At 39.9% G+C, this 18,217-nt stretch overlaps 2 protein-coding genes across 2 annotated transcripts in view; one reads left to right on the forward strand and one right to left on the reverse strand.

Annotated features, from left to right (window-relative positions):
* The window catches only part of polr3e (polymerase (RNA) III (DNA directed) polypeptide E), a gene marked incomplete in the record, with an annotated part of 14,274 nt that extends 8,156 nt beyond the window's left edge, over positions 1-6,118 (forward strand). Inside the window, 5 exon segments of the mRNA XM_035663624.1 lie at positions 178-239; positions 338-807; positions 2,921-2,998; positions 4,402-4,524; positions 4,607-6,118. Of these exon segments, the coding sequence (XP_035519517.1) occupies positions 178-239; positions 338-807; positions 2,921-2,998; positions 4,402-4,524; positions 4,607-4,663 (790 nt within the window).
* A 1,188-nt stretch (positions 6,119-7,306) lies between these two features.
* LOC118326278 (cerebellar degeneration-related protein 2-like) lies at positions 7,307-16,628 on the reverse strand. The gene is made up of 6 exons (XM_035659252.1): positions 16,431-16,628; positions 15,547-15,659; positions 13,107-13,255; positions 12,850-13,011; positions 10,167-10,386; positions 7,307-9,699 (listed from the first exon to the last, which is right to left on the reverse strand). The coding sequence occupies exons 1-6, from the start codon at positions 16,510-16,512 to the stop codon at positions 9,100-9,102; spliced, it is 1,326 nt and encodes a 441-aa protein (XP_035515145.1). The 5' UTR covers positions 16,513-16,628; the 3' UTR covers positions 7,307-9,099.
* Positions 16,629-18,217: the final 1,589 nt, after the last annotated feature.

Here is an 18,217-nt window from a genome sequence, read left to right on the forward strand (position 1 = left end):
CTAAAATAAGGATAGAATTAGAATATCTTTTGCAGATCTGTGGGTCAACAGTAATACGATGCTAACCGACAGTTTTGTGATCCGTTGCACCTCTACAGAGAAGTAGGACAATGTTTTTTTTAACTGAAGACTCTGCACCATCTCACCAGGGTATTCTTGTCTTGTCTCTCCTTTAAGGTTGGAAAAAGTCTTTAACTTCTCTAAAGAAGACTTCATGCCAAAGAATTCCCCTCAGCCTGGTGTGTACCACCTGTTGATACATTGCAAATTAAATATTCAGAAGGAATTATCTTACCTGAGCTAATGTGAGTGTGTCTGTGTGTGCGGTGATTTCCAGAGCCTGTCCATGTTAGCGGGGAGCAGCGTCTGAAGGTGGCTCAGGAGCGTGCGCGAGAAAACCAGTCGTCGCTACAGAAGGACCTCGACACCAAACGGGCAGGAAGCAGCGTCCACGTCAAACAGGAACCCGTCAGCGATCGGGAAGACGAACCTATGGACACCTCTTCGCCCTCCTCCTCCGCCATCCCCAACGGTTCAGTCAATGGTTACCCCAGTGCCACCTCCCCCGGCTTTGACCACACTAACGGTAACGGAGGGAGTCCCGCCAACACGTCGTCCCCGGAGCTGCAGGACTTTGTGATAAAGACTTTCAGGAAGCATTTTGTAGTGACGCTGAATGAGTTTAAGAGGCTGTTAAACCTCCATCTGGCTTCCATGCCGGTGGGACGGAGCGTCTTCCACTCCATCTCGGACCACATGCTGCAGGAGGCCATACTGCTCAGCCACTGCAAACAGATAATGGTGCCTGTGAGTATTCAGGGAGGATACCAACTCAAGGATTTACCAGGTTTTGGATGTGAAGCTCAAAAATCTTTTCACAAGGGAAGCTTCTATTTTCCACTTGTCACTGTAAGGCCGTCTACAGTGTGGCAGAGTGCTACAGGGGCTGCAATGGTGCAAAGGGTTTCTGTTAGAAGATGAGGAAAAGGATTATCAGACATCAAAACACTGCACAGTAGTAAGCACTTTGAGGCAGGAACAACGGTTTTTCCATCACGATTTTTTGAGCAAAAATAATTACAAATCACATTACAGTCTTTCAGATGTTTTAATATTTTTTCTTACTTTTCTATCATAGTAAACTAACTATTTGGGGATTTTGGATATTTGGTCAGTTAAAACATCACTGTGAACTCCAGGAAATTTGATAGGCATGTCACAAATTACGGACAGTTTATGGATAGAACAATTTGTAGATTGATATAGAAAAATACTAAGTTAAGTTGCAGCCCTAGTTAGCAGACTGCTGCAGAGGCTACAGTGCCTGTATGGTGTGGATAATATGGATACACTTTCTGTCACAGTTAGAGCCGAGACCATTAATGGATTTGTTGAATGACAGAAAATCATTTTGCAGTTCGTTTGATGGTTAGTTGAGCTTTTCTAATGTTAGGATTTACTGCCCTTTTGTCATAAATCAGTAAATTGGGGTATTTAACTATTGGCTGGACAAAGCAAGATATTTGAAGATATCACCTTGAGCTGTGGGAAATTTTTTACACATTTTACACACAATTTAGTTTAAGAAATTATAGATTAATCGATAATTAAAATAACCGTTAGTTGCAACCCTTATGAAGTAGAGATTTCTGAGTCTGCAGCCTGTTCCATCCAATGCAGTAGTTGCAATTAATTAAATAAATAAGAAAGCTGTAAACACACATCATTCACATGCTCTTGGACTAAAGGGCCACACCTAAGGAACATGCAGAACTGAGTGGCTCTCTGCGCTGAGATTACAATCCTGTTTGTCTTTGACTAAGAGCTGCAGCTCCTCTGGGCTCCCTGTCCAGTTAAAACTGCCTTCAGGTGCTGAACAAGGGGGTTTCCTCTCTGGCAGCTTGAATGCAGCTATCAGTTTTCTCGAGCAGAATAACGACATTAACGGTCATTTCGCTTGCGAGCGCTTTTGTTGCGTGTAAAGCAACCGGTGCACTGAAGCAATGCAAACCTTGTTCTCAGGTTCCACTTAAGTTCCAGCAGCCACCTGACACCTCGATGTGTTTGTAGTGTGTTTGTCTGTCCTCAGTGTTTGAGGTTGCTGTTTATAGACTTAATGTAGGTGGATGTAGTCTGTTCGAGCGTTGCTTTTTTAGCTGTGTTTTACTTGGTGTGGTGTTTGCTCACAGGGCAGGGAGTGGCAGGGTCTGTGCCGCATGCTCCTGTTTCATTAAGCAGCCAGATCTCCTGCCAGGACCAGCCCTGTCCTGGCTTAGGTCTTATCCCATCTGTATCCTTGACGTTGGAGGATTTCAGGGTATGGCCAGACGCCATCTTTGTTATGCAACAGATTATTAGCCTCAAAGTAAAGCTCATTACTGCTAAAGGGAGTAAGCCACTTTGTTGTTTACAAACGCAAGCAGATCTGGAATCAGGAGACTGTCCTTCTATGTCACCGTAAACATTGTGTGAATGTCGGTTCAGAGATCAGTTTTGAGCCGGGGGGGGTTTGTCTGGAGGGTAATCCTCATGTGGAGCGCTCAGGGTTGGTCCTTCTGGTCGCAGCAGCGCTCGGCCTCTGCCTGTTTTTGCCTTGGCGTTTGGTCAAGAGATCAAATTAAGTGTCTGAGAGGAGAGGAAAACAATTTGACGTTGACGTATTTTTTAACTGTTGCAGGAAATGGCACTTTCACTGTTGAGTCAAGGTTTTGATTAACTATGTCTGTTATAAACCCTTCTGACTGTCCAAACACAATCTCATACTTGCTGACAGTCTGTGTTTTGCTCTGTGGTGCACGCTGAGAGAGGAAAGAGCATGGTTTAGCGTACTCTGCTCAGACTAGCTGCAGGTTTAGGGCTTTGAACTGGTAACCTCCTGGTCCAAAGTGTTTCTAACATTGCTGTTTCCCTCTGACTTTAGTTCCCTGCTCAGACCACAGCAGCTGCCGATGAACAGAAGGTGTTCGGTCTGTGGGAGACCGGAGAGGAATTTGACAAGGTAAACAAACTACCACTTTATGAGCAGCTTTATAGTAGTTTCACAACCTCCTTATTATCTCACTCTACATGCAGACTTTTGCAGCTGAGACTCACCACAAACCACAAGTCGAAGCCTTCAGCACTGAACACTGAATTTCCCACGAATATCAGAAACGACAGGCAGCGTGTTTCGGTGTGGGTTGCTTGTAGCAGTCAAAGTAGGACACGGTTCAGTTTTGTAGCCACAACCGAAGTCGAAGTGAGAAAGCTGCATGCCAGGAGTGTTTGTCTCTCTTGTTTCTGTCTTCTTTCTTTAATCTAGAATGAGAGGAAATGACAGTTGATGCTTTGTGGTATTTTAGCTGCAAATATCTGCACTAGACTTCCTTTTCGTTAAATTCCCAGACTTAAAGATGAATTTAGACTGAATGTGCAACTGTGTGGTCTTATTTGTTTCCCTAAAGGTGGAGTACAACATCTTCGGAAATGTTCGTATTTGTTTTCTTGCAGGGAGCTGGATGACATCTGTATGCTAAATATGAAGCTACAGCCAACAGTTACATTAGCTTAGCGTAAAGACTGGAAACCAGGTTAAACAACTAGTCTGGTTCTGTCCAAAGGCAAAAAGTTTGACCTGTCAGCACTTTAAAACTTTGTTTAATCCCTGTAAAACTGTGGTTTTGACTACTTTTTTTGGCTAAACATGGTGATTTCCAGGAGAAACAAACAGTTTGAGGTAAACCAACACAACATAGCAGTTAATTAGTGAGCTTTAGGGGTGTTGTCATTTGTTATCTTTGGACAGAACCAGGATAGCTTAACCTGATTTACCAGATGGTTTGTTAGATTGTTTGGAAAGCAGTCGTGGGAAGCTGTTTGGAATAGGGCAGGCACCATCAAAAAATACTCCTGCAGGTGATTGGATGAACCTTCTGTATATCCCAAACCACAAAACAAACCATATAACATCGTCAAACTTAGAGTAGCCAGTTGGTAGAAGAGCAAAAACATCTTTTCCATCAAGAAAAGCCTTCAGTGCCGCTCTTTGCTCTTTTGTTCAGTGAAGAAATAATCTCCAGGTCAGATATACCAGAGACCAGAAGCATCTACAGACATCACACCTAGCGCCCACCCCCGTAGCTGCCTTTACGTCCTTAAAGGATGCTGATGGGTCCGGTACCACTGTAGATTTCAGCCTGGCGAGATGGATTCTCACATGATCTTGTGAGTCCAGCTGGCTCACACGGTTAAAGATGGCTCTCTTCCTAGCTGTTTCCAGTCTTTGTGCTCCACTAAGCTAACTTTATGCCGGATGTCTCTGTCTTCTCATCTAACTCTCTACGAGAAAGCAAATACATGTATTTTCCAGAATGTCAAACCATTGCTTTAAATGAATTCTTTGATGTGTTTTTCCTCCCGCAGCACCGCCGGCTGCTGTATGACCTGTTCACGAAGAACTACCGGGTCAGGAGGAACATGATACAAGCCAAACTGGCTCAGGAGTTGGGAGAAGTCTCCAAGGCGGAGATTGACCGGCTGCTCAATGTGAGATGGGCGACAAGACTGAACATTTGTTTTTTTAAGGAGTTTTTTTCTGTCTGATTTAACCTGTCGTCTGTTCTTCCAGGAGTGCTGCAGCAGCCACGCAGGGATGTGGTACCTCAAGGGAACGATACAGTCCTGACACTAAGATCCCGCCCCCTGCGGTCACTGTCAGCCAATCAAATCCTCTCCCAGGTGTCCCAGTGGGAGGGCAGACAGACAGATGAGAAGCCAATCACAGCTCGCCCAGCTCTGAGGGAGGGCGATTGGAGAACACAGATGTCAGCCGTCTGCTCTGCTCAGAACACGAAGCTTTTCTCGTTTCAGCTGAAGCATTTCTGACATAAACATGAGCTCTCTGATGCAGCGCGGAGGATGGAAACTCCTCACATACTCTCACTAAGAGCTGGAGTGTCTGACGGCGAAAGTATGAATATAAACAAATGAAGAAAAAGCAAGATAAAAATATATATATTATATATACGGTTTATTAGTAGATTTTTTTTGGATTTATCACCTCATGTTTGATTAGTTTTGAATTTAACTTTTACCAGATCAGGATGGTGTTTACTGTTGAAAGCAACTGTGGCTCAAAGTGCTTTCGTTTTACTCCTGATAAACTAAGTTCTGCCAGAGAAAACATGTTTTACTTTATCATATCACCAACAAAGCAAACATTGTTTAAGGGCTTCTAAAGAAGCAATGATTTATATTTCATCCAGATCTGACTTTGTTTAGGAACATCGACTGAATAAGAGCATTTATTCCTCCTTCAGTACCCACATCAACAAGGTGCGCTTTAAGGTTGGATGATAAAGTTTCTAAATTAAAACGTGTGGAAGTACTTGAACAAACGTTGCCAAACTCATGAGTCAGCAAACCTTAAACAAAAAGGGGAAAAAAAAAACATCTAATGATGCAAAAACAAGCAAAAAGTCCTTAATATCACTTCACTTATGTTGTACAACTGAGATGTTTTTGGCAATCATTGATCTGGAGACGCTTACATCCAATGTGGCTTTTCCCCACATTTCTGTATTCACTTGAATGTGTACTGAAATATAAAATTAGGGAAAAGAAAGTGGATTAAATGGTTTGTTTCTGGTTGAATGTACAAAGTTTCAAATGGTTTTCCTTTATGAGAGAGGCTGATTTTGACTGATAAGCCAATAAAGATGCAATTTTGAATAAAGTTTTGTCACATTTTGATCATAAATCTGTTGGGATTTAATCCGTCGTGCAAACAAAAGTGGAATTGGATGTGTGTATGGACCCGATCGTGGTCCGGCACAAGTCCTTGGACCCTCGTCTGGGGTTGTTGCTATGGATACGCTGGTGTATCGTCATGTGCTGCTATGTCGAGCCTCCATCTAAAGTGCCTCTGCCTCACGAAGGCGTTCAGGACAAACTCCCACCCACTCGTATACAGAGTAACAGTAATGCTTTGATTCTCGCTCACATCCATTAAATCCATTTTAAAGAGTGGAAATGTGAATAAAGTGATTTTCATTTCAGGCAAAATCTTTTGTGGTACATCATCTAATAACGACAGCTGTATTCTTTTTCATTTGTTCAATAAACACTCATGTTAAGTTGTCTGGTGTGTTTTGTCATTATTATCACAATCAGTGGTGATGTGTTTAAAGATGGAAACCTCCCTGGATAACTGAGGTGACATTTTTTAAACATAGTGTAATATTCATGATGTGCAGTGGACATTCACTATGTATATTGCCTATGTATTATAATAACATTAGGTAGATTTAATTGTCCTGTTAAGAGACACATCTTGATGATTTATATGAGACTGAAGATTGGTTTAATTTTTTTATTTCTTAAATGTTGATATAAAGGTGGTATTCTCTAATAAAAGCTCTCACTATTCATGAATTCTTTTGGTTGGATGATTATGTCTGTTTTAGGAAGCAGGGGCAGATCTAAAGGGGCCGCCGTCATTCACTAAGATTAATTAAAAAAAATAAAGTTTAATAATTTCTAAAGATTTAAAGATCTGTTATGGCCACATTTTAGACCAAGTGATGGTTTAAGTTCAATGAAAAAATACATGTATTTGGAAATAAAACAATATGTTGATTCTGATGCCATTTGCCTTTAGATATTTCTATTCAATGCAATAATGTGTTTTTGTGTTAAAATATCTGCATTTGTGGGCTTTTCCATGCAAATATTGATATATGCAATTGTTTGCCATTAAATCTGCATTTATTTCTGCCACCCGTTAATGTCTCCCTGCTGCCACATAAATATATCTCCACATCTTTAATACTCAGGACCAAATATAAATACCTTTTTGCACTTTAATGTTTCATATAAGATGATTTCACCATTGCAACCATTAACTCTCGTTTATTTCATTTCATTTATTAGATCTGTGTGATAATCAGTTTATTATCAAATCTAGACCCTTGAAAATCCAAAGGAAAGGAAACTATTTCAGCACAAACCTCTAAAAATCACTTATACTCACACTGACTGAAGACTTCTGCTTAATGTGTAGAAACTGCAGGTTGCACAAACTTACATAACATATTTTAATTCTTTATATGCTATAATTTTGTTAATTTATTTGTGTTACATCTCTAATTTTAACTGTTGGTGATTCTTCTTCGGTCCGTGTTATTTTCAGGCTGTTGAGTTTGTTTGAAATCCAGCAGCGTGTCTGGATGGTTGACATCAAAGCAGTTTTATTACATCAAATGAGAAAAAAGTGATTTATGATGTCCGAGTTTAACTGTGACACAATCTCTATAAATAAAGGGTTTAATCATATTTTATTTTTTTTTACAACAGGCTGACTCAGTTAAAAAGACACAAACCTGCCGACTCAGCTTGCTTCATGTTTTATGGCTCAGAGCAATGACATAAACCATGAGGTCCAATCATGAAACAGGTAAAAACACAGATCGTACATACATACTGCAGATTATTCAGCTCCGGTAGCACATCACGCACGTTGATTAACTACAGAAGACAGTAATGTAAAGTGTCAGATGGGTATTGATAACACTTGTGCAATTCTAAAGTGCATTTCAACGTAATTTTTATAGACATCTACAAACTATGTGCACAGTTTTAAGCTCGACAAGGACAAGTGGACGTCAGGCAGCAAAAAAGCAACAGAACTGCTGCTGAAAAAAGCTTCTAATCATACATGGCTTCACGGGGCGAATATATCAGGAGGCCGTTACATTATCGAGTACATAGAGTTCGTCTTTTGGGCAACGGCGAACTTCCCTTTAATATGACATTCACTCACAGTCATCTAACCTATCGTACATTAAATCAAGTATATTTGAAGAAATGAAGGTTACAATTACAAAAAAATCCTAATATGTTTTAGCACCTTGAATCACCGGCTGTATAATTCCTTCACCAACGTAGCACCAGGTACAACGCTGGTTATTGTTCGCTCTTATAGGCGCAGGCAGAACAATCACCAAGAAAGCTACTTTTTTTTCTTTTCTAGAGTTGTAAATAAAGAAAATAATAAATTAAAAAGTTCACATTAGATCACAGGAGCGCAGTAAACAAAAGAAACAGCAGATAACAGCAGTAACATTTTATTTTATGGATCCAAAATCCTCCTAATAATGTTCAAAGTTTCCAGGAAGGAGCTGTTTAATTTGGGGCTAATTACGGGGAAAATAGAGAGTTTAGTTGAGTTTACAAGCATAACACTGAACACTGCTCGCATCTGTATTTGAATGAGAAGTGAAGTGTGTAGGAGAAATTACGGTGGCTGTGTAAAGGGCCTATCTAGAGCAAGTGTTTGGTTTGTCCCTTCTGGGCTACTGTAGAAACACAGCGGTTCACCCATGGCGGACCCCATGGAGGACGAAAACATACCAATAAATATGAGACTTAATTTCTGCCAATAGATCCTCCTTTATGTTACACACTGGAGTTTTAAAAGCTGCAGTAGGTAACTTTTATAAAAATTCACTTTTTGTCCTATTTCCTGAAACGTTCACTATATCCTGACAGTAGTTGATTGTTGAGGCTCACTCCCAGCATCGGTATTCGACGACCTGGGAATGAAACTCAACAATCAAGTATCTTTCTGGGCTCTGATTGGTTGTTTTTGTTCAGCCAAACTTTCTATGAATTTACATTAACTTGTCAATTTCTTTCTAGGAGATTCTAAGAATATAATTATTGGGACCCGTAAAATAAAGTGTTACTGTTACAGCTTATTTAAAAAAAAAAAAAAAAGACCCAGAAATGATTTCCCCAGGAGCCTGTTTGTGAGCAGGGTTGTGCAAAGTGAGGTAGAGTGATTGTACAGTGGAGCCGGCGGCGTTAGGCACTGGTGTTTCTGTGCAAAGTGAGCCACATCTGAGACATGAGCTGGTGGTGTTTGGCCTTTCCTGTTCCTGCATCACTCGTATCTCTGAACCCTTCTTTGCGTGGCGATCTTCCATTTCTGGGCAAATAACATACAGTAGAGTTAATTAGCTTCAAGTGCTGCTGTAAAAAGTCTTTCCAAAGAGTCGCTTTGAAACTGGAAGACAATAATTAATCTTGCAGCAGGTCTTTTTCTTTTTTTTTTTGAAGCAACTAATGCAAAATCGGCAGCTCTGCTCCAGCTGAGGCTCTCCCTCTGTTTTTAATCAGGTCCTCTTTGGTTTTCTGAATGCGGGTGAAAATTTCCCTAAAAAGTTCCTTGTACTCCGGCTGGTGGAAGTCATCCTCAAAGTCCTCGATGTCTGTCAGAGCAGGACAAGCGGTGGCGAGGGATGCAGTCTGGACTGACTTGTGGCTCTGCTCATCCTGCTCTTCCTCCGGCGGCCCCAGGTGGCAGCGCCGCAGCAGCTCGTCGTACTTCACCTGCAAGGCACTGTACTGGGCGTCGACCTCGTTCAGCAGCGAGATCCCGCGGAACTTCACCACCTCGGCCCGGCGCACGCAGGAGCACTCGTGGTCGTAGATCTTGTCAGGGGAGTCGTGCGTCTGCGCCACCTTCAACAGCCGCTCACTGTCCCAGCGCTTCAGGACCCAGGGGCTTTTCACTGCGTCACTCTCCTCCTCCGGGTTGAGGAACATAGAGTTGGGCAGCAGGCTGTGGATGACGTCTGGCCTGGTGGATCGTGTGGAGGACTCTGATTTCCAGAGCTGACGGAGCTCCTCCGCCTCACGCTCCAGCTCTGATACTCTGGCCTGAAGCAGAGAGAGAGAAAGTGATTTAGAAAAGAGGTGATGGCAGAGAGGACAAATACAAACCGAACTCTGAAAGAGTCGGTAATGCTTTATGACAGCAATGTTAAAATACCCTTGTATTTCATTTTAGCGGACAAAAAGTTAACAGTAAGAACTTTTTATTTATTTGCAGTGAGGAAGGTGCTGTCCGTCTGCCTGAATCCATGTGAATGCAGCATTAAATTAATTAATTCTGAGGCCTCTATATGACCAAAACACGAAGATTGACTATTTCTGTGTAGTTATTCTTAATGCCTGTCAATGGGTCGGATTCCCCTTGAAATCAATGAAACAAAGCGGTAGAAACACTACCGTTTGTGTCCACAGAGGCCGCCAGAATCAACATAAACTGAATGGTGTTTTTCAAAAGTTGTTGTTTGTGTACGAGTGCTGCGCAGACACAGGTGAGAGATATTCGTCTCACGTACCTGACACCCCTCCATCCCAGCCAGCTGCTGCTCCAGCGTTGAATTTTCTCTGGCGAGCAGCTCGGCCTCTCGCTCCGACTCCTCCCGCCGGGCGCGCTCGCTGGCAAACTGAGTCTGAAGGGCGCGGAGGGATTGTCGTAGCGACGCCTGCTCCTCCTCGTGCCACGACATGTCGGAGGACTGAAGGCCGTCTGAGGGTTCATGGGGGTCATAGTCATACCTGCAGAGACACACACAGACAGTTAGAAATATATATATATATTTCATACATAAAATACATTTACATACTTTCTGTGGCCTTAATTGACTTTATCAATAGGATGAATGTTGATAGAATCTAATGCCGATCTATTGAAGGAATAGTATTCACTTTCTTGCTGAGACTTTGATGAGAAGACTGAAATCTCTCATGTCTGTACAGTAAACATGAAGTTACAACCAAGAGATGGTTAGCTTAGCTTAGCATAAAGACTGAAAGCAGGGGGAAACAGCTAGCCTGGCTCTGTCCAAACTGTAACTAAATCTTTCTGCCCACGCCTCTGTGCGGCTGTACATGTTCACTATCTCAGTTAAGTGGTTTAGCATGCTAACGTTTGCTAATTAGCACTAAACACAAGCAAGCCAAGGACAAAACGTCCTAAAGGTAGAAGTTTGAACAACTAAAGGTCTGTGAGAACTGGGAAAACTTCCTTTGCTGATAAAGACCATGTGATATGTTCAGAATCTGTTTCTCTACAACCTTTATCATACAGCAGCTGATAATTTCTGCGTTCTTTCACAAGCAGTTTACAGTTTATCTGCATCATAATAAACCAAAACAAAGTGAAAGGTGACAGGAAATGCACAGCGCAGAGAGATGATGAAGAGATGTACCAAAGGTCACGAGCCAGGTTCAAACTCTGTAGATGCATAATGGAGCATTTAAGTAGATAGAATATATTTAAGTAGATAGAATATATTTATACTAAACTAAATTTTATTGTTTATTACTCACTAATAAGGTAGCATAAAGGGAATTATATCTAAATTTAATTCTACAACCTTTTTGTGAATGACAATAAAATATCCTTGAATCCTTGGATTTAAATTAATTAAATAAAGAATTATAGTTGATTTGATTTTTTTCTTTTCTTCTACCTTATACTTCTACCTTATAAAACAGCCTCTATAACACATTTTATTAGTCTGTAAACATTTACTAAACTAAACTAAAAAGTGCATACAAAGAAGTGATACAGTACATTAAAAATGAATTCATAAAGTGCCCTTTTGACAATATGGACATACTTCACATCATTAGATCGGTTAAATAAAGAGTCTGGTGCAATAGGAATTAAAGGTCAGTTCCATACAGACACCTGAACCAAATAAAGGCAGGTTGAGTTCAGTGATTTAACAAAATAAAAGCCTGGGCTACTAATTACAGCTCCACGCTATACAGAAGTTTTTTCGCTAGAATCAATCAATACACAGCTTGTGGGAGACATGAATTAATTACTTTAGTTGGTGTTCCTGATATATATATATGTATATATATATATATATTAATATAATGTGTGGTCGCCGCTGTGATTACTTTAATTATGAGTTTATGCACGTCATTTTAGGTTAAGTGTTTCTTTAATAAAAAGTTATTAAATGCATTTTTTTGGGATCTTAGTGAATCTTTTTGTCAGCACGTCACAAATCTCAGGCCCGATCTCAGCCTCTCAGCAGCTTTTAGTTTCTGCTGCACAGCTGATAACAGAATAAAAAAAGGAACAGAAGAACAGGTGACGTGTGATAAAAAGAAACTGCAGACAGGCCAAGAAAAGCTCACTAAGCAAGGAATCAAGAACTTATCAGTATAACCGAGTAGATTAGAAATTGGCTGAAGAATCAATCACAGCTTCAGAGAGATATCGAGATTGTTCGTGCCCTCGAGCTCAGACTTTGACCTCTTTCCTTCCAACCTCACACACCAAACTGCACACTGAGCTCAGACCTGTCTTCTCTGCCGGGTTTATCAGTGACATTTCCATCCATCTGACCTGGATGTTTTGATGGACGAGTCCTAACAGGATTGCACACCGAGAGACTAAACAGTGAATGAACCTGGAAGAGGTTCAGAGAGGAAGTGACCACAGGATGAAACATTCAGAGTAAGAGTGCTGTGAGGTAGACATGGCCGACCGCCAGCGAGTAGGATTAGCACACATAGGGGGTGAGCTAAAGCCAGGAGGGCTCAGTGGGAGGATTTGCTGCTTCCCTTCTTGAAGCTTACAAACAGCTTCTGGATCAGTGACAATGCAATTAACATTTTTTTCTTTAAATGTTTCTTCTGACTCCTCCTCCCCGATCAAAATACATTAAAAAGAGCTGAATCATTTCACCAGGACGTATTAAACATTACTGGTTAAGCTGATTAGGCTGTTAACTGTGGGTGTAAGACCATTAATAAGCAGAAAAGCCTTCAAACATTGAAGATAAATTGCTTGTTTTGTCCAACCAACAGTCCAAAAAACCCAAAATATTAAATTTATGATATAAAACAGAGAAAAGCAGCAAATCCTCACATTTGAAGACTAAAACCAGCAAATATTTGGCATTTTTGCTTGATAAATGATAATAGTATTAATTTAAAGTTGTGATAATAACCTTTATAGCGCTAATGATACACTACACAGCATTCGAGCATCCTCACCTGAGTGCGTTTTGCAGCTCTTTCAGACAGGACACGCTCTGAGTGCCGCGAGGAGGCCACTTCTCTCTGTGTGGAGGCTGGCAAGGACTCAGCTTCAGCTCCTCCACCTGATGTTGCAGCTCCTCCACCTGCGTCTGCAGCTGCTCCACCGTTTCTGTCAGCCTGAACAGAGAAAACAGAGCTCCGTTGAGGGACACTTTACTCCAAAAGACGACTCTTTTTTGAAGATCCTGGAACAGATTATCCTCGTCTCTTACCCCTGGATCTTCTGCTGGGCCGTCCTGTTGTCCAGCACCAGTTTGTGGTTGCTCTGCTCCAGCTCTCGGGCCGACACGTCCAGCTGCTCGTACACTTTGGCATGCTGGTCGTTGACCTGCCTGAGGAGATCCACCTGCTTCGTCAGGTACTGGAGGGGAGACAGAGAGATTTCTGTACATCATCTGCTGCGATGTCTAATAATAACATCCAGTCTATTATTATTATCAAGGGTGGAGCTTAGCCCAAACCTGGGGGGGTTCTGGGGGAGTTATGCTTTATGCACTGCCTAAATCTGTATATCATTTGGGAAAAACAGTGGCTTCATCCTGTACAGCCTTCATCCTATATAATTGTTCTCCAACTGTCTTAATCATTCATAAACCAGAACACAACAAATGTTCAGGATGACTAATTTTCACTCCTGGCTGCCACTTGAAAAACAGTCTGATGTTACTATTCTCAAGTTACATAACATTAGGATAGGAACTAATCTTGAAACCTACTTTTGTTAAACTATACTGGAGTAAAGTTGAAGAACGACTGTTTAGCTGTGACATAATACTGTAATAGATGACGATATTTCCCCAGAAATAATACAAACTTTTGCTCCACTGACTGGTCGAGTCAGAGAGAAATTACATAATGGTGAAGTTATTTTAAAAGCCTGAAACATTCAGGGGTTTACAATTCATTATACTGCGATAAACTGCAATACTGTATGCAATGCGATATATTTTGATCTCTAATTTTAGGAAAGTTAAAAAACACATCTACATTTGTATTTATCGCTGTCCCTGTAACATCCAACATTGAAGCCCCACAAAATCTTTGCATGTAAACCATCAATTAAAACTCAATATTGTTTTTGAGAATCAATACAATATCACAAAACATAATATTATAATACTCAAGGGTATTGATATTTCTTACACCCATAATTATCATCACACTACTGTAAAATACAATAAAACTGTATTTATATATTCAAACACAATGTGCTTCACAAAAGATGAAAAATACACATAAAAACTAATAAAAACAATAAATAAATGTGAGTTTTCTTTTAAAAGTCGGTGTATGATGGACTATAACTTAAAAGTTGTCCAGCATCACCACAACAAAGGAAAATCAGATCTTAAACCTCCTTTTTGAGTGACTAAATTAAATGTTTGTACAAGAAAACAGGAAATATGTGGACAATGTACACAAATCAATAAGTAGGTCAAACTACCAGCAGTCGATAGTTTGTAATGATTAAAATGGTGCTCAAACCTCTATTATTATTATTATTATTAATATTAGATGTTTTAGCTAATAAATACATGCTTTTCCTGCAGCAAACAAACAGCCACATTAACAAATAAAAGTGCTAACGTTTCCCAGGAACACCTAAACGTCTCTAAATGTCTCCATCACAACTTCTTCAAGAACAGGTTATCTTATCAGCAGTCAGGACACATTGAACCTTTTCCTCATCTAATCTACCTGCTGAAAAAAACTTCAACAGACTGTTAGTACCACAGTTCAATGTCAAAACTGCACAGGTACACTGGACGTAAACAGCCAAAGTAAAGAGTGACAGTAAAGGGGGTAATTCATTGCAACACAGGTCATGAGCTGGAATCAGACCTGTGACGTCACAAGTATCCAGTAGAGAGTCTTAAGAGATTAATTCTGTGTGTCAGCAGCGACATGCAGGGAAGAGGGTTTTAGTGCCAGGACTGACCTTACTCAATGAAATTAAAAGCTAAAACCGGCAAAAACATAAAAAGCTAAATATTGAATTTCCTGTAACTCAAGTTTAAAATTAAGACCTCGAACTAATCGTGTGTTTAAAGGTCGGCAGGAAATCCTGAACGCACTTTTTCTAAATCTGTACACAGGAAGACAGAGAGAGAGGAAACACAGGGCAAATAATACATTATGATTATCAAATGTTCCATTATAACAACTCAATAATCAACAGATATCAAGTTTCTTGATTGAGAGACTTCATATGTTTATGATAAATATACATTTTTAATTTATTAAAAACAATTAACTTTTTAACTCTATAAATAATGTTTTAGACTTCTAAATGTCTTCTATTGTGTTATCTTTTGTGATCAGTTCCAGTGTCTTTTTTTTTTAGGGAAACTTATCAGTAAATATAAAACAACTCAGAGGAGTTTACAGCCCTGAGTTGTGTCTGCAGGTCGTCCTCACAAGAAGGTACAGCACCTTCTACCTTGTCTGAGAAGCACAATCAGGGATAAAAACTTCTGAAAGTCACTCACAAAGCTGAAGAACTTAAGATGACTCACATTTTTAATGAACTCAGAGCTTCTCCCAACTAGTTTTTAAGCCTTTTTAATGCAAACTTTCCCCAGGTCAACCCTCTCATTCACACTACATCCTGTTCTAACAGTGACTTCTTTCTGGAGTTGACAGTGTCTTTACCTCGATTTCCTGCAGTTGTTCCTGGTTGGTGGAGTACATCTGCTGCAGGCCTTGCTCCAGCTCCCTGTTTCTCTCCAGGAGACTCTTCCCGAGCTCGGCTGCCAGCTGCAGGTCTGCAGGAGAGAGGAGAGAGCGAAGTGCTTCAAAGCTCATAGTTTAAATCTCACTGGTGGACTTGGGGGACTTTACAAGCAGCTTTTGAGGTTATGTTGTTGTTGTTGGCGGGAGTACAGTAACCTACTTTAAAAAAAAAATGTGTGCCACAGGGGTTTAATCCACCTTCATGAACTGAACATTCAAGGTCTGCTGGTTATTTCCTGTTCATTTACTCATCATTTACTCTCCTTTTCATCTGACATCCAAATAAATCCCACATAAATGACACAACTGGGTGAAAATATGAAGCATAAGAGGGGGAATATTACACACAACCCCCATGGGCTTCAGTATAAAAGCATGCAATACAGAGCAATGGGGTGAAAGGAAGTCAAAGAACCACTTCTTCATTTCAGTCAGACCTTTTCTCTTTTTGTTTTTTCACTTTGCCGCATATATGAATGTCCTGCTGACTCCTGCCTTTGTCCTACAGCCTTGTCAAGGTGCTTCATACACAGACTGAATAAATAAAACACACTGACATAAATAATAATAATACACATTATAGGTGCAGAAAATCACATAGAAATTCCTACAAATGTAACCCACTGTGCACCTGCAGGGTTTAATAGAGAGTTTGTACTATAACACACACATTAAATCTCCTCTACATCCCTTTTACTGCAGCTGTAATGACCCATATTTAGTTATTAGACTGTTACATAAAGGATCAATATGCTCCTTTATCTTTAAGGCTTCAGAGACAAAGACTGAAAAGGAAATTGTACCATGTTCAAGGTCTTGCTTGTCGTACCACGGTTCCTCCTCCTTGATCTCAAATTCTTCCTCCACAATCATGTCTGTCAACATCTTCACGGTCGCTCAGACTCTTTTTAAAACATGACACAGACACAGTTTTAATAATAAACGCGTCGGTCCTCCTCCTTTCCCCACCCCGCTATCTGCACGCCTGCAACCGGCACCGGTGTGCGCTCATCTCCGGACAGACTGACACACACAGACAGACAGACAGACAGCTCACTGCTGCGTTCAGGGGACGCTTCCGGTTTTTAATTTTAAAATAAAAGCAAGCCTTGGCTACATGGTGATAAGTCATAGGGAAATATTTCATTCATTTGTGATTAAATGTTGAATGTCACTGTTGTTTGCCTTTATTTTAATTTAAATGTATTTAAAATCACTCACCTCCTTTTGGATCATATTAATTCTACTTATATCCTGTATAATCATGAGAGTTTGAGTTTAACTGGTAGAAAAATAAGCAGCATTTACCATTAAAAGTTAATTTTGGTCCTTTGGTGTTAACTACATTATTTATCATCATTTTATTCATCAAACTATAACATAATCCAAATTAAATCACTAGAGGCAATTTTAAAAAGCATAATGACAAAATGTTAATAATATAAAAGTACATATGTCTCAGTTTCCAAAATATTGTGAAAGAAACATTGTGTATCATATTTGAAAAGAACATTTACAATATTTTATTTAAAAACATAGTGTCAGTAATTCAGTGATGTTTGCTGGTATCTTTCACTAAAGGTGAGCTTTTATGTTGAAGATCCTCTCGCGTAGTTTCCGCTGTAGACCTGTCTCTCAGATACTTTGACCATCATTTCGCCACACCTGCTCCTCTGACTGGTTCCTCCCTTTGGAAACCGCAGCGCACTGAGTCCATGTGACCACAAGGGGTCGCTGCAGCCACCAGGAAGGCAGGAAGGTGTCTTTTTTATATTAAACCTTATAGACATCACAACACTTTAAAAACCAGTAGCTGTATTGTATATAACATTTGTTCTGTTGTGATAAACATAAATACTACCATGTATTCTTCAGTAGGGCTGCACAATAAGGTAAACACATATTGTTATTATTTTGATTAAGGATTAGTGTGTGATACTACCTGTATAGTCCTTACACACACATATATATACATAAATATCTTCTTACATGCACTTTAGTCTTAGACCTGTTCATAGCCCTGTGAAATCATTTCTGTATAATATATTTTTTGTCTTATTTCTACAATATCCCATTACCTCCTTCTGTAACTGGTGCAATTTTGTAATTTAACTTTAAATCACATCTGTATAAAAATAATGTATATTTTATATATAGTTTATACATACAAACCAAATATATATTTTTCTTGACATCTTTTATTTTGTTTATTTAATGTTTATTTCTTTTTTTTATATTATCGGCTATGTTATATCTGGAGCTGCTGTAACAAGTGACTTTCCTATCTTATCTTATCTTATAATTTTTGCATCACAAATTTAATTTTCAAGAAAATAAATCTGATTTTTCAGAGTCACATATGAGCAAAAAACTCTCAACATTTTCTGATTTGTTTCCCAGATGCTTCCAGTTAAAACCTCAAAGACAATCTGCTGTGTGTGTTTAGCTCCTTGCATTGTTCTCCCACATTTCCAGTGATGGGACTTGTATTCAGATTTGTTACCTATAAGTAAAAGCAGCAACACTTTAACGTAAAAATACTCCATTACAGGTGAAAGTCCTGCAGTAGATCTATCTATCTTATCTGCAG

Source organism: Morone saxatilis, unplaced genomic scaffold (genome assembly GCF_004916995.1).
Source record: "Morone saxatilis isolate NCDOM2014 unplaced genomic scaffold, NCSU_SB_2.0 Contig1, whole genome shotgun sequence".
In the NCBI taxonomy this organism is placed as follows: Eukaryota; Metazoa; Chordata; class Actinopteri; family Moronidae; genus Morone; species Morone saxatilis.